Source organism: Emys orbicularis, chromosome 3 (assembly GCF_028017835.1).
Source record: "Emys orbicularis isolate rEmyOrb1 chromosome 3, rEmyOrb1.hap1, whole genome shotgun sequence".
NCBI lineage: Eukaryota > Metazoa > Chordata > Testudines > Emydidae > Emys > Emys orbicularis.
In genome coordinates this window covers 122584451-122598646 of record NC_088685.1, presented here as the reverse complement: position 1 = coordinate 122598646, position 14196 = coordinate 122584451, and the positions used below count along the sequence as shown (strand labels likewise).

The 14196-nt window shown below is 42.7% G+C and overlaps 1 protein-coding gene across 3 annotated transcripts in view; it reads right to left on the bottom strand.

The window, feature by feature from the left end:
- Positions 1-14196, bottom strand: part of TULP4 (TUB like protein 4) — a 232943-nt gene that overhangs the window by 15136 nt on the left and 203611 nt on the right. For all 3 annotated transcript variants that reach the window (XM_065401692.1, XM_065401694.1, XM_065401693.1), the window contains exons 7-9: positions 6719-6943; positions 1771-2005; positions 1144-1288 (exon numbers count right to left, since the gene is read on the bottom strand). In XM_065401692.1, coding sequence (XP_065257764.1) covers positions 1144-1288; positions 1771-2005; positions 6719-6943 — 605 coding nt within the window. The remainder of the gene's footprint in view (positions 1-1143; positions 1289-1770; positions 2006-6718; positions 6944-14196) is intronic.

The following is a 14196-nucleotide window of genomic DNA, read 5'->3' as shown; positions in this document are numbered from 1 at the left end:
GTACATAAACATTGTAAATGATGTTCCAGAGTGAGAGTCTGAGGGGGTGAAAAGGGCCATCAGTGGAGAAAATAATGAAACAAATGTAACACAATGCATGCAGGTAGACCCTGGATATGCAGGTAGCCTTACTGATATCAACAGGGCTCCAGGATTCTGCCTGTGCACATGGCACTGGAGGACCAGGGCCCAGGCTTGCAGGGTCAGGCCCTGTTTAACGGTGAAATGCAAAACAAAAAGAACAATACAGAATTATGTTGTGTGCATATATGTGTACCTAAGATATCACGTAACACAGAGCTGGAAAAAAAATAATTTTCTTTGAGTAGAATGCCCCTTCATCCTGGCTAGTGGGGGCAATGTTTGCACAGCACCTATCATAATGGGGCTCTCATTCATGACTGGGGCCCATGGGTGCTACTCCAATACAAATAATAATAATAATAATAATTAATAATGTTGAACTTGATGTAATTTTCTTTACTTTTTTTCTGCCCGTCCTGCAAAGCCTGGATGGACATTATTGCAGAATGAATTATCAACAATTGACAGCTGCTTAGAAAGCACATGATGAAACACTCACAATTTTTCCTCCAGTCACTGGGACAAGACAACTCAGTCGACACATCTTTCTACATTTAGCACTTTCATTACAGATCCAAAATACTTTCTATTAAGCAAAAACAGATCCCTGCTCCACTCCCCTTACAGTTTCCATCTAAATATTGAGTGTGCATCTGGGTGCGTGTTGGGGAGCGAACAGAACAGGCTAAAGAATGAACTAGAGAAGCTACAGACTATTCCTTTGCTATCTTGGACACAGAGTGTGCCTTAGACTATTTTTTCTGATCTGATTAGCTATTTGTGAGAGGCAGACCAAGGCAGTGGAGTTTGCCTATTATTATTATTACAGCTTACCACAGAGAAGGTCTGAATTGTTCTTCCTCAGAGAAAAAAAAAAGCCCCTGAAAAGCTGTAATTTCCACAGGCAAATTCTTTCTTATGAAAGGCATTAGAACATCCTCCTTTGCTTTAATTTAGGTTGTGTCATGACAAGATTTAAAAAAAACCAAAAACAAACAAACAAAAAACCAAAAAAACAGACCCACAGAAAAGAAGAAAAAATGCCCAAGAAACCATTACCTGGGGAGTTTGGGTGATTTGCTAGCTCGAGTGATTTTGGGAGATTTCTTCGCAGCCCAGTCATCGCTCAGTTCAATATCACTGGAATCTGAGCAGTTGCAGCTGTCAATCACAGTGGAAATCAAGCTGTTTCCATAGATTTCATCTACCAAGACAGGCCCCCAAAAATGTAAGAACTGTTTTAGAAACCTGATCTCAATTACAACTGTCAGTCATCAGGGGGAAAAACCAGTAGCTAAGATAAAAGTCTAGCAGGGAGTGTTTACTGCCAAGTATAAACTCAAAATTTCCAATGGCCTGAATTCAGGGGAATAGTGTTCAATTGTATCAGGTGACTCCCAGACATTGATTGAAAAATATTTATTGTTAATTAGTGATCCACTCCTCACCAACCAATCTGCAAGAAGTTATATTTTATAAACCAAAAGCCAACATGAAATGAGTTTGGTGGCTTGATTCTAGGCCACAGTGGAGACATTTTCACATGACAAAAAACAGCATTGCAATTGCTTCATGCTATACTAGTTATGTGGACAAAGAGGATTTCAATCTCTGACTTTCAGTCTAAACCCTTTCTCAATAAGCATTTTTACAAATATAAACAATCCACTTATAAAAATATGATACCTGCTTTTCCATCGGTTTTAGGATCCATGATGACAAATTCTGGCCGCAGTTTGCTGATTCGGCGCCCTTTTAGGATAGGTACCAGTCCCCCTAGGTATTCCAAGTACAGCGTGTAGCATGGACCTCCGACCTCCGGATCATCTTCTGTCCGCTTCATCGTGCAGTGAAGCCTTTCATTGCCAGCTGTTGGATAGCTGACAAAATCTCTCATATTGTTGGGGTCTGGGATAGGAGGCTAAATTGAATGGAGGGAGGAAAGAGAAACGTATGTCATTCTTATTCTCTGGAGTTAGGTTGTTATATAATACCATCCCTACCCAGTGAATATGGCCTGGGATAGCTCAGAATTAGCACAGATTAATGTCTGAGCTATCGAATCACCCACCACCATGACTCACGTGCCTGCTCATTCGATCGGTTATTGTACACAGACTATAAAAGTTAGCTACAGTTTAAGAGGAAGGATTGTCTTGTGATTAAGATGACGCTGGACTGGGATCCAGGAAATCTGAGTTCAATTCCCAGCTCTTCCAAGACTACTTATGTGACCTCAGGCAAGTGATGTAAGAGCTCTGTTGAACTGAGGCCTCAGTCTTTCTGCAGATCAGTTTTCCATTTGTAAAATGGGGCTAATAATCCTTCCTTTGTCTGGCTTGTCTATTTAGATTGTAAACTCTATGGGCAAGGACTGTCTCTGTATTTGTACAGTGCCTTGTACAATGCGGCTTTTGGACATTACAGTAAAACAAATACTGCTAATAACATAAAATCAACACTCCTCAGTTTGGTTCAAAATGAATATAAAGAAAAAAACTGAGCAGGACGTAAAATAAGTATCCTTAACTCTGAGAGAAAGGCAGGTACCAGGTTAGTAGAGGTCTATTATATACTACATACCTTCTGAGAGCAAAGAATTACACGTACAGTAAGTCTTCTGCAAAGGTACCAGTTATAATAGAACCCTGCACTGGGATATTTCTGGGATTTCTGTGCACACAAATTACCTAATTAGCAGTACACAAAACGGTTTTTCATAAACAAGCATGATTCACAGTGTAACAACACTGCATTATATTATAGGCATGGTTTGCTCTCGTTTTAAACAGTGCTGGACTAACTCCATTGTCTACAATGTAATTACTCTATATCATTGGTATAAACCAGGGGTCGGCAACCTTTCAGAAGTGGTGTGCCGAGTCTTCATTTATTCACTCTAATTTAAGGTTTCGCGTGCCAGTAATACATTTTAACATTTTTAGAAGGTCTCTTTCTATAAGTCTATAATATATAACTAAACTATTGTTGTATGTAAAGTAAATAAGGTTTTTAAAATGTTTAAGAAACTTCATTTAAAATTAAATTAAAATGCAGAGCCCCCCGGACCAGTGGCCATGACCCAGGCAGTGTGAGGTTGCCTACCCCTGGTATAAACAGGGGATGAATTTGACCCAATATAATGAAACAGGAACAAGAAAGAGATAAGATGCACCTGAACACACAAAATATACTACCTAAGGCCCGAATCATGCAAAGACTGGTACATGTGAGAACTCTGCGCATGAGTAGCCTCTTAATGCTTACTTTAGTGACTAAAATAAGTTTTTAGTCCATTTTGGGACTATTCACATGCATGTTTGCAGGACTGGGAGCTAAGAGACATCCTAGGGGAAAGAGGAAAGAGTCACAGATTGCAAGGCTAGAAGGAACCATTGTGATCATCTAGTCCAGTGGTTCCCAAACTTTAACAACCTGTGAACCCCTTTCACTAAAATGTCAAGTCTTGTGAACCCCCTCCTAAAAATGAGTATTTCCAGGGATTTTCTCCTTTACCTGAGTATAAATTATAAAAGCAGTGATCTTGGAAATATAAAATTTGTTGTTATGACATGCTTATTACACACTATTTATTATTAATTATTATTTATCGTTACAGTATTTTTATTACATTATGAAAACGGCCACACTCTTCCAAGATCTCACTTTCATAGCTTGTATCACTTTGAATAAGCCTGTTATAAAACAAGGCACCTATGTTTCATCAAGGAGTATCAGATGTGAAACAGCATGAAGGTATTTGAGAAGCCAACTCACAGAGTTCCTCCTACACAAGCATTCAGGTCTTGAGCAGTCCAGGCAAACAACGCATGTTACAACAAAGCTTAAACTTGTTCTTCATAATAATTTTAAAAACAATACTAGCTGCTTATTTCATTTTAAAAACAGCAAAAAATATCCACCTCCGTTTCCATTTCTTATAAGGAGTCTTGAAGTTTAAATCTCCTCAGTGTGATAGATATGCTTGCTTTGATCTGCTTAGCTCTTGGAAGTTCAGGGGCTCCAGGCTGCTGGCCACGTGCTGCCAGGGGGGCCTAGGGACAGCTCTATCCGCCATTAGGGAATTTTTTCCCGAGAACCCCCTGTAACATTTCGCGAACCCCAGTTTGGGAACCACTGATCTAGTCTGATCTCCTGTGTAAGAGTCCATAGAACTTCCCCAAAATAATTCCTAGAGCAGATCTTTTAGAAAAATATCCCGACTTGATTTAAAAATGACCAGTGATGGAGAATCCACCACAACCATTGGTAAATTGTTCCAATGGTTAATTACTCTCACTATTAAAAAAATACACCTTATTTCCAGTCTGAATTTGTCCACTTCCAGCCACTTGATTGTCTTATACCTTTCTCTGCTAGATCGAAGAGAGAATTATTAAATATTTGTTCCCCATGTTGATACTGTAATCAAGTCACCCCATAACATGTTCTTTGTTATGCTAAATAGGTTGAGCGCCTTGAATCTGTCACTATAAACCATATTTTCTAATCCTAAAATATGGTCTGCCAGGTGCAAGTGACCTCAGCAATATAATTTCAGCAGTCCACAAAATACAGAGTTTTTAAGGGCATGGCTACACTTGCAGATGTAGAGCACTTTGAGTTAAACCAGCCTTTGTAGAGCACAGTAGGGAAAGCGCTGCAGTCTGTCCACACTGACAGCTTCAAGTGCACTGGCGTGGCCACATCTGTGGCACTTGCAGTGGCATTGGGAGTGGTGCATTATGGGCAGCTATCCCAACATGCAAGTGACTGCAATGTGCTTTTAAAATGGGAGGGGTGGGGTGGAGTGTGACAGGGAGTGTGTTGTGTGTATGTGGGGGGGAGAGAGTGGGTTTTTGGGGGGGCTGAGAGCATGTCAGCATGCTGTCTTGTAAGTTCAGACAGCAGCAGACCTTCCCCTCCCCCCCCCCGCCTCTCTCTCTCTCACACAGCATTCCACAGTAACGGCTTGCAAGCCGGCTGTCAGAAACGGAGCTTTGAAAGGGCATTTCCACATTCCTACAGGAGTTCAAAACAATGACAAGAGTGGCCACTTGACTTAAGGGGATTATGGGACATTTCCGGAGGCCGATCAGAGCGCAGTAACGCAACACCTCGTTCACACTGAAGCCCGGGCGTTGTAGCCAAGACGCAGCAAACGTTATTCCTCTCGCCGAGGTGGAGTACCAGCAGTTGTAGCCGCGGAGTCAGAGCGCTCTACGTGCCTTGCCAGTGTGGACGGGTAGTGAGCTAGTGCGCCCGGAGCTTCTTTATTGCATTGTAACTCGCAAGTGTAGCCAAGCCCTTAGAGTGGGGTGGATAAAGCCTTTGTACGGAGTCTTGGGGAATCCATCCCCTTTGTATTAATCTTTTTTTTAAGTACTAGTACACTGCATTTGATGCAATCTGGTACATTCTTTAAAAAGGGGGGAAAAAGTGACCCAAACCAAAATATACTCTCTAAACAGACTGGACACACATCAATAAAAGAAGTACATGACAGAGGCTTAGCATGCCAAAGCCCTGACTTCCAGCTACTAATCAAAGAATTTAGTTCTTTTAAACAGGAAAGTATAAAAATGAGCACTTAGCTGTAGGAACTGAAAGGCACAAGAACAAAGCAGCAACTTTAAAGCATCAAGCTGCTTAAGCTAGAAAATAGGTGAAAATTGAAGCACTGAACAGCAGCACTTAAGAGGAGCTTGCAGTTCTATCCCTGGAAAGAGAAGAACTGAAGAATCGGTGTTACCAGCCATTAGAATGGTAAATGATCCAATCACTCAGACCTTTGAGCTGTTCAAGTAGCTGTTATCTACCAGTGGCATGAGACTCACAGAGTGAGACTCTGTTATAGTTGGGGTGAATCTATTATACCCTTTGGAAAAATCATTGTGAATATGGGTGAAATTAAATAATTTCACAGTCTGACTCTACTCTGGAAAGTGACTATTTACAAAATGGCACCTCCTTACATAGCAGACCCATTCCCTGTGTAAATCCAGAATCACATCTGTTGAAATGAATGATGAAGACAAGTTTTTACTGCCATTCACTCCTGCTAGCCTCGCTGAGTCAAAACAGATAAGAGAAAACGATCTAAATAGTATCCCTTCTTGTGTATCATCAACAGAATTGCTTACCAAGTTCTAATCGCGGGGCCATTTGCTCAACCCCCTTATCTTCTAATTGTGCTCTCAATTACACTTGTGAGCAGAACTGAGCAGAATACCCAGGTCTGCATAGAGCTGCATAGAGAGGAGACTGTTACCTCACTACTCTGTGACATGAGGCCTCCTCACATGCAGCCCAAAATACCCAAGAAACAATACAGTGAGAATCAAGGCTGCCACCAGAATAAGGTTCTTCTGAGTTTTTCTGAGAGAGATAGCTAGTTAACCACAGGCTTTTCCTTTACAGGCCATCTCTGAAGCATTCTTAGCCTTAATTTCTGGTTTTGATATGTATAAAAGCTTTTGATCCATTAGTAGTTTCCCTCGTTTTATCTTCCTCTTTTCTAACTGAGAATCACTGGGTGAAATCCTGGCCTCACAGACGTCAATTAAAGGTTTGCCATTATCTCTTGGGAAGTGTTGGGTAAAGAAGAAAAAGAAAAGGCTGTGATTCCTTTTACCTTGATTGTTGGTATAAAGGCAGTGGTGAGGTATGAGCAGAGCCGAGGAGGCAGAGTCAGTTTGCTGATATCCTTGTCATCCCGCAGAGAGCTAGCGATGGTCTGCTGGCATAGGAGCTGCAGGCTGGAGACCCTGTGCTCTACTCTGACAACATAGAGTGCAGGGCCGGAAGCCATGAGCAGGCGTGAGTCCCTGTGGCCCCAGCAAATGGAGATTATGGGACGCTGCGAGAAAGGAAGATTGCACAACTTAACACAAGAGGCATTTTCTCCCACACACCAGTGCAGCAAGACATATGTTCTGTAGTGCCAGTTTAATCTAGCACCAGCAGCATTAGCAAAGGCCTTCAAAAACAAGTTAAAATAAACATAACTGTGCATTATGTTACTGCCCTCAAAGGGGGCTAGTATACAGTAACATTGAGCATTTATTTTCAGTAACAATACTTCGCATTTATATAGCATTATTCAGCCATAGTTTGCAAAGCTCTTTACACAGGTGGGTAAAGCATTCTTCACCCCATTTCACAGATGAGGAAGGTGAGGCCCCAAGTGGTAAGTCACTCCTTCAGAATCACTCACTGCATCAATAGCTGAAACAGGAACAGGACTCGGGTCTTTGGATTCCCTGTTCAGCACCCTGTGTGCTACCAGACTACCTTGTAAGAGTTTTACAAAGATTTAATCAAACTTCACAACACCCAGAGTTACCTGGTAAGTGGTATAACTCACATTTTCAGCTTGGAAAACAGACACTGGGAAGTTAAGCAACTCACCTAAGGGCACTCAGTGAATCAGTGGCACAGCTGTGATTAGCACACAGGAGTTCCTGCCTCAGAGTCCCAAACTGAAGTCATTACCCCAAACTGAAGTCATTACCCCATACTGCCTCCCCAGGATACATTTCCAGATGAAAATAAAATCTAAAGCACTATCATAAACAAACTGCACCTATTGCCCTTTACTCACCCATTTGTTTGTGGTGCTAACTGTCCAAATTCATATCAATAAAACACAAGAATAAAGAGTTAGAGGAGACTGGATTGAAGAAGGTAAGCCCCTGAAAGGTACAGCAAAAACCAGATCAGGCCATCCTTTGCACTTCCATAACACAAGGACATGAAAGGCTCACATGGGGAAATGTAGAACAAATAAAAGGAACCAGTTTTCCTATAGTATATCATCTGGCTGTGAAATTAATTCATGTAGCTGGATTAAAAAATAAATAGACTGTATACTTTTATAACCATCAGCTTTTATAGCTATCTGTACTAAGGATAACCTCGTGCTTCAGGGTGTAAACTGATCCCCATTTGTCAAATTTTCCTACACACCCCTTTGAGCTTTCTCCCACACTGCTCCTTATGCAACGAAGGGGCTCCCCAGAAACATCTGCAAAGCCACTACACTCTATCCTCCTTACAAGTCACCTCTGTCCCAATGCCTCCAAAACACTCTAGTCTACATGACTGCCAGGCAGGTGTGTTGGGACAACTGCTTCCTGTGCTTCTCATAATCAACTCACTTACCTGTGCTCTCGCCATGTTTGCTGTACCGACCTCTCCTCTCTCCTCTTAGGGCTTGTTTACACTAACATTTAGTTGGCAGCAAGCTGGGGTGTAAATCTACCCTGTGCTAGCCTGCTGTGCACTAGCATCCGTATGGATCTGCTGCCGTGCGCTAAAAGTTCCCCAGTGTGCTTTGATCTACTCCCATTTCGAAGCACTGGGCACTTAGCACCATGGAGTCTTGATTCCGGATTGGGGCCTGTAGGTGCTCACACAATACAAACACACAACAGGGGTGAGAAAGAAATTGTTTTCTTTGGAAATAACATTGCACAAGAGACTATAGTGAGTGCATTGGAGAGGGTTATCCCTTTCTCTGAAGCACTAGCTCCTGGGCCACTGCTGGACACAATCCTGGTCTTGATGGACTAGGTCCTAATCCCAGAAATGTCTAGGTTAGAAGTGTTCTTTAGGTAAAGAATGAACAGAATTTACTGAAAGGCTAGGTATACTTTAAAGTGGTCACTTAAAAATGTCTTCAACTTCTAGCCAAAACACACTGAACAAGAATTGAGCATGCAGAAGGCAAGCAGCAACAGAGAATTAGTAATCAGGAACACGAGGTCTCCATCTGAAAGATTTCATAGTGTAGATATCTGGGTCAGATCTGCTAAGAAGAAAATATTAATCTAGCCCAGAAGAAAGACTTTTCCTTGGGTTACAACTTCAGAATGTTTAAAAAGGAGAAACTGGGGCAAGATGATTTTAGGTGAATGACAGACAGCAAGTGCAGCTGCTTCACACCACCTCAATGCTTACCGTCAAGATAAAGGGGCGGATGAAGCAACTTTCTAAAAGAGAGGATTTTCCCTGCTGTGCCATCTCACCCTGGTTTTAAATTTAAAGGAAAATATTGGTTTTAAGATGGGAGGATTACGATGAAGTACATCCAGACACCACACACACACTCCTGCGGAGGTATCAACCTTCAGGCTGACTGCTATGCAAATGGGAAACTGCAACAGGGGAACATCACTATTTTCATAGTGACCACTAAAGGCACTTTGTAGTGGACAATGGCACTTGTAAGCCAGTGGGCTAGCTTGCCTTTATTATATTCACTGCTTTGCATTCTATTCCCATTGGCCTGTATCCTGTAAGACATTAGCTTCAGCAAGTTAGCATAAGGCTTGAGGCCTATGAACTTTGCATAGATAAACGGCCCAACGAAAAACCCCAAGTATTTGGGGAGCTGAAAATAGAGTTTATGGGAATGTTCTGACCACAGGTACATGATTCAACCACAGAAGTGTCCTGGAAACGAACTGACATACATAACAGGTACATGGGATACATCTAAGACTAGTCTGCTTGGGATTGATTATTTGTTTTATTAGAATAGGTTTATAGATTTATATTAGAGTATATTTTGGCTGTAACGCAAGAGACCTACAGGCTACATCCTGTATGTTGAGCTACGGCAAAGTTAGCATGCATATGTTTGGGACCTTTCACCTAGATAGATGATGATGAGCTAAAGCATAAGTTCCATATATGGCTGCAACCTTTGCCATAGATAGTGTGACAGACTCAGCCCAGAAGGATATAAGAGTAGTGGAAGGCAGGTATATCAGCCTCGGAATGAACAGGTCCCTGTTCCTGGATAGCCAAACAAAAGCTACTCCAGGCCACTCGAGACACCTGATGCCAATTTAACCAGTTAAGATCGTTAGACTAATGCCAGCACCTGACCTCAATTAACTGTGTTGTATTTGCCTAGTTTATCGATAAGAATATCATGTGACCGTATCAAATGCCTTCCTAAAGTCTAGGTATACCACATACACCGCTTCTCCCTTATCCACAAGACTCGTTATCCTATCAAAGAAAGCTATCAGATTGGTATGACATGATTTGTTCTTTACAAATCCATGCTGGCTATTCCCTATCACCTTACCACCTTCCAAGTGTTTGCAGATGATTTCCTTAATTACTTGCTCCATTATCTTCCCTGGCTTCAACCCAGAAGGTTGAAAAAGCTACTAGAGGGGGAAGCTGTTCTAGATTTGATTTTAAGACATAGGGAGGAACTCGTTGAGAATTTGAAAGTGGGAGGCAACTTGAGTGAAAGTGATCATGAAATCATAGAGTTCACAATTCTAAGGAAGGGTAGAAGGGAGTACAGCAAAATAGAGACAATGAATTTCAGGAAGGCGGATTTTGGTAAGCTCAGAGAGCTGATAGGTAAGGTCCCATGGGAATCAAGACTGAGGGGAAAAACAACTGAGGAGAGTTGGCAGTATTTCAAAGGGACACTATTAAGGGCCCAAAAGCAAGCTATTCTGCTGGTTAGGAAAGATAGAAAATGTGGCAAGAGACCACCTTGGCTTAACCACGAGATCTTGCATGATCTAAAAAATAAAAAGGAGTCATATAAAAAATGGAAACTAGGACAAATTACAAAGGATGAATATAGGCAAACAACACAGGAATGCAGGGGCAAGATTAGAAAAGCAAAGGCACAAAATGAGCTCAAACTAGTAGAGGGTGGGCCAGGGTTCCTCTCTTCCCCCCATGCTCTACAGAGATCCCCTTAAGAGGGGATGCAGACTTTGGTCCAAACTGCGCCTACTGAGCTCTAAGAAGCAGCAGAGACTGTGGGTATTCCACCTTCCCACTTCCCATACTGGCCTGTGATGAAAGTAGCTCAATAAGCTGTGACCTTTGCTGCTGTACTGAGAAAGGGAGGTCCAGGGGGGAGGGATAGCTCAGTGGTTTGAGCATTGGCCTGCTAAACCCAAGGTTGTGAGTTTAATCCTTGAGGGGGCCATTTAGGGAACTGGGGTAAAAATCTGTCTGGGGATTGGTCCTGCTTTGAGCAGCGGGTTGGACTAGATAACCTCCTGAGATTCTATGATAACGAGGGCCTCAGTGAGCTTCTGAGGCCACTGAATCCGCCTGGAAGCACAGGACCCACCAATACAGGCTCGGAGCAATAGATAAAGGATGCATTGAGCAGGTTGGCATAGGGGCTTTCCTAAATTCATACCCTTTTAAACTTAACAGGTACACCACAACTTGGGAAGAATCAAAATAACCGGTTAGGACAGAAATAACAAATGTGATACCTAACCACAAAAGGGCCATGGTAATGAACTGACGTATATAATAATAAGTTTAGATCACTGATGTACTAATCAATAGGAAAAAGACACTCCAACATTAGTAAGGTGAGGAAATACAAATAAGGAAAAGGGGGAAAATCCCTTACTGAATATGCATCAAACATAGAGGTATCAGCCAACATATTATAAAAGTGGCATAGCAGCCTAGAGGCAGTAAGAGAAGGAGATATAGTCCTTGGGAGGTGCCAGAATGATGGCCACAGGTGATGAGGGGGAAGGGGATGGTGATGAGGAAGATGATGGCTTACATTTCAGGTTGTTCTACAGGAGATGGTGTGATTATATGGATGTGTAGATGTACATTATGTTATATCTCCATCTATCTTACTAAGTTGGGCTGTTTGTGACTGTGCTAAATGTATTAATAAACTATATTTGTAAATATAAGAGTTCCTATAGTGTGAGTTGCAACTGTGCACATCGGGGTTCCCAACTATATAATAATTGAAATAATACTGGGCCTGATCTTGGGACAAGAACCTGTCAACCCTCAAAGTGATAACTGGGGATTCTTAAGTAATCAATATAATTAATACATAATCTAAAGATTGGGCAACACACTTAAAAGAACTGAGAAATCCCTGAAGTATCATCAACAACAGCATAAGCACACACTTAGGAGATTTTGTCTGTTCTAAATTATGTTTAATTGTAGGTACTTTTTTAAAAGTAGGAAACCCATTGGCAGTAGATTCTACATAGAATCATGAGACTGGAAGGGACCTCGAGAGGTCATCTAGTCCAGTCCTCTGCACTCATAGCAGGACTAAGTATTATCTCATGGCAGAATCTAGCCTTGGGCCACTACCAGCAGGAATCTCCCTTGTAGTCCCTTATGGTCATTCATCGGTTGCTCATCAGCCAGAACCAACCTCCACCCTGTATTGAGGGCACCTGGGACCTGGCTCCGTAGCTCAGGGGTTACAGCCTGGGTCTTGTAAACCAGGAGGGTGCAGCAGGGTTGGGAACTCAGAACTGGCCAATGCAGCTCATAAAATAGGGAGGACTGGACAGGGAAGGGGCAAGGCCAGGGCACATGGGGATGTGCTGATTCATGCTGTGGAGCCCACGAGAGGACAGGGGCAGAAGTGCCCCTATTTTCTCCAAGGGATGAATCCCACTGTGGGTACAGCTTCCCCTGGCAGTACAGATGGTCTAACTACACCCCTTTCTACATGCTGGATGAATCAACATGTTACTCCTGGGGGAATTCTGCATAAAAACATTAAAAACTCTGCACCAAAATTTTTTAAATTCTGTGCACCATATTTTAAAATTCTGCATATTTTATAGTGTGTTATTTTGACAAATAATCACTCCAATTTCAATTATTTTGGTAATTTATTTCAAAATACCTGTCAACAAGTATGTCAACAATACAGACAATGGGTGGGGGGGAAGATCCCCCCCAGGAGTACAGAGTTAAAGAAAACCCTACAACAACCCAGTTCCAGTTTGGGGGTGCTAGAAGTGGCTGCGTGGGGCCCCCAGACCTCAAAGACCCACAGTCCCATTCCCCCACAGTCCAGCCGTGGGGTCCCCCCGGCCCAGATACCTGCAGTCCCTTTCCCCCCAGAGCCCAGCTGCAGGGCACCCCCCAGTCCAGACACCTGCACCCCTCCTCACTCCAGCCATGGGGCATCACCCCATCCCAGATACCTGCATTCCCCTCACCCCACAGCCTTTACTCCCCCCAGCTTCTTTACAGTCCTGCCAGGTAATGCGGTGCGGCCCTGCCTTTCCACACCCTTTGCCAGAACCGGGTCTCCCAGGCGCTCTCCCATCCCCCAGGCAGATGAGGCTCAAGCCAGGCAGCTGGAGCATGCAGAGCCTCCATTCCCACCGGGCTGGGCACTCTGCAAGCTGGGCTCTGCAGAGTCCAGTGGACCTTAGGGGCGACCAGCAGCACCAATTCTACAAGGGAAACATGAAATTCTGCGCAGAACATTAATTCTTCGCAAATTCTGCATTGCACAGTGGCGCAGAATTCCTCCAGGAGTAAGATGTGTATATAATAGAGAGAGAAGGAATACACAATTGCGTGGTGTAGCACTGGGGTTTTATCAACACGTGGGTAGGATGGACACATTATTCATGACTTTTGAAGCCATGGGTGGCACCTCTGGCAGGAAGGTGCCGTAGGCAATACAAGGTGGGAAGTTAGGAGGGCATGAGTTCTAGTCATGGTTCTGCCACTGACTCACTGTGTGGCCTGGTGCAGTTTCAGTCTCAATTTCCCAACCTTAATTTTGTTGTTTCCTAACTTTTACATGCTTGACTTGACTACATTTTCCAATGTAGTTTTTGTGTATGTGATGTTTATAAATATACAGATGTGCAGGTATGTACACACACACACGAATATGTATATGTACATTATATTCTATTCAAATCACAGCGCTTACCCACTCCCGTTGCTATCTCTAGGTAGTCCCTCTATCATATAAAATGGCTTAGCACAGTTTCCTCCCACAGATCTTTACATCTTTTTATCTCAACATTTTCTATGCCATCAGCCAATCTTCATGCTGGTATCGATTTGTCTTTTGCTTATGGATACTGCAGAAATGCTTTGCTGGCATTTTCTTCAGGACAGCACTGCAGTAGGACAATTCTACAGCATTCTTCATATCTAACATCCAGCATCACTTCACACAAGGTGAAGGACTATAGGGATTCAAAGTGAGGTACAGTAAAAAAAAAATAATTCATTATTACAGACAAGACAAAAAAAAACCCAACTGCCAGATGTGGCCTGACCTTTAAATGCATTGATCAGAATAGC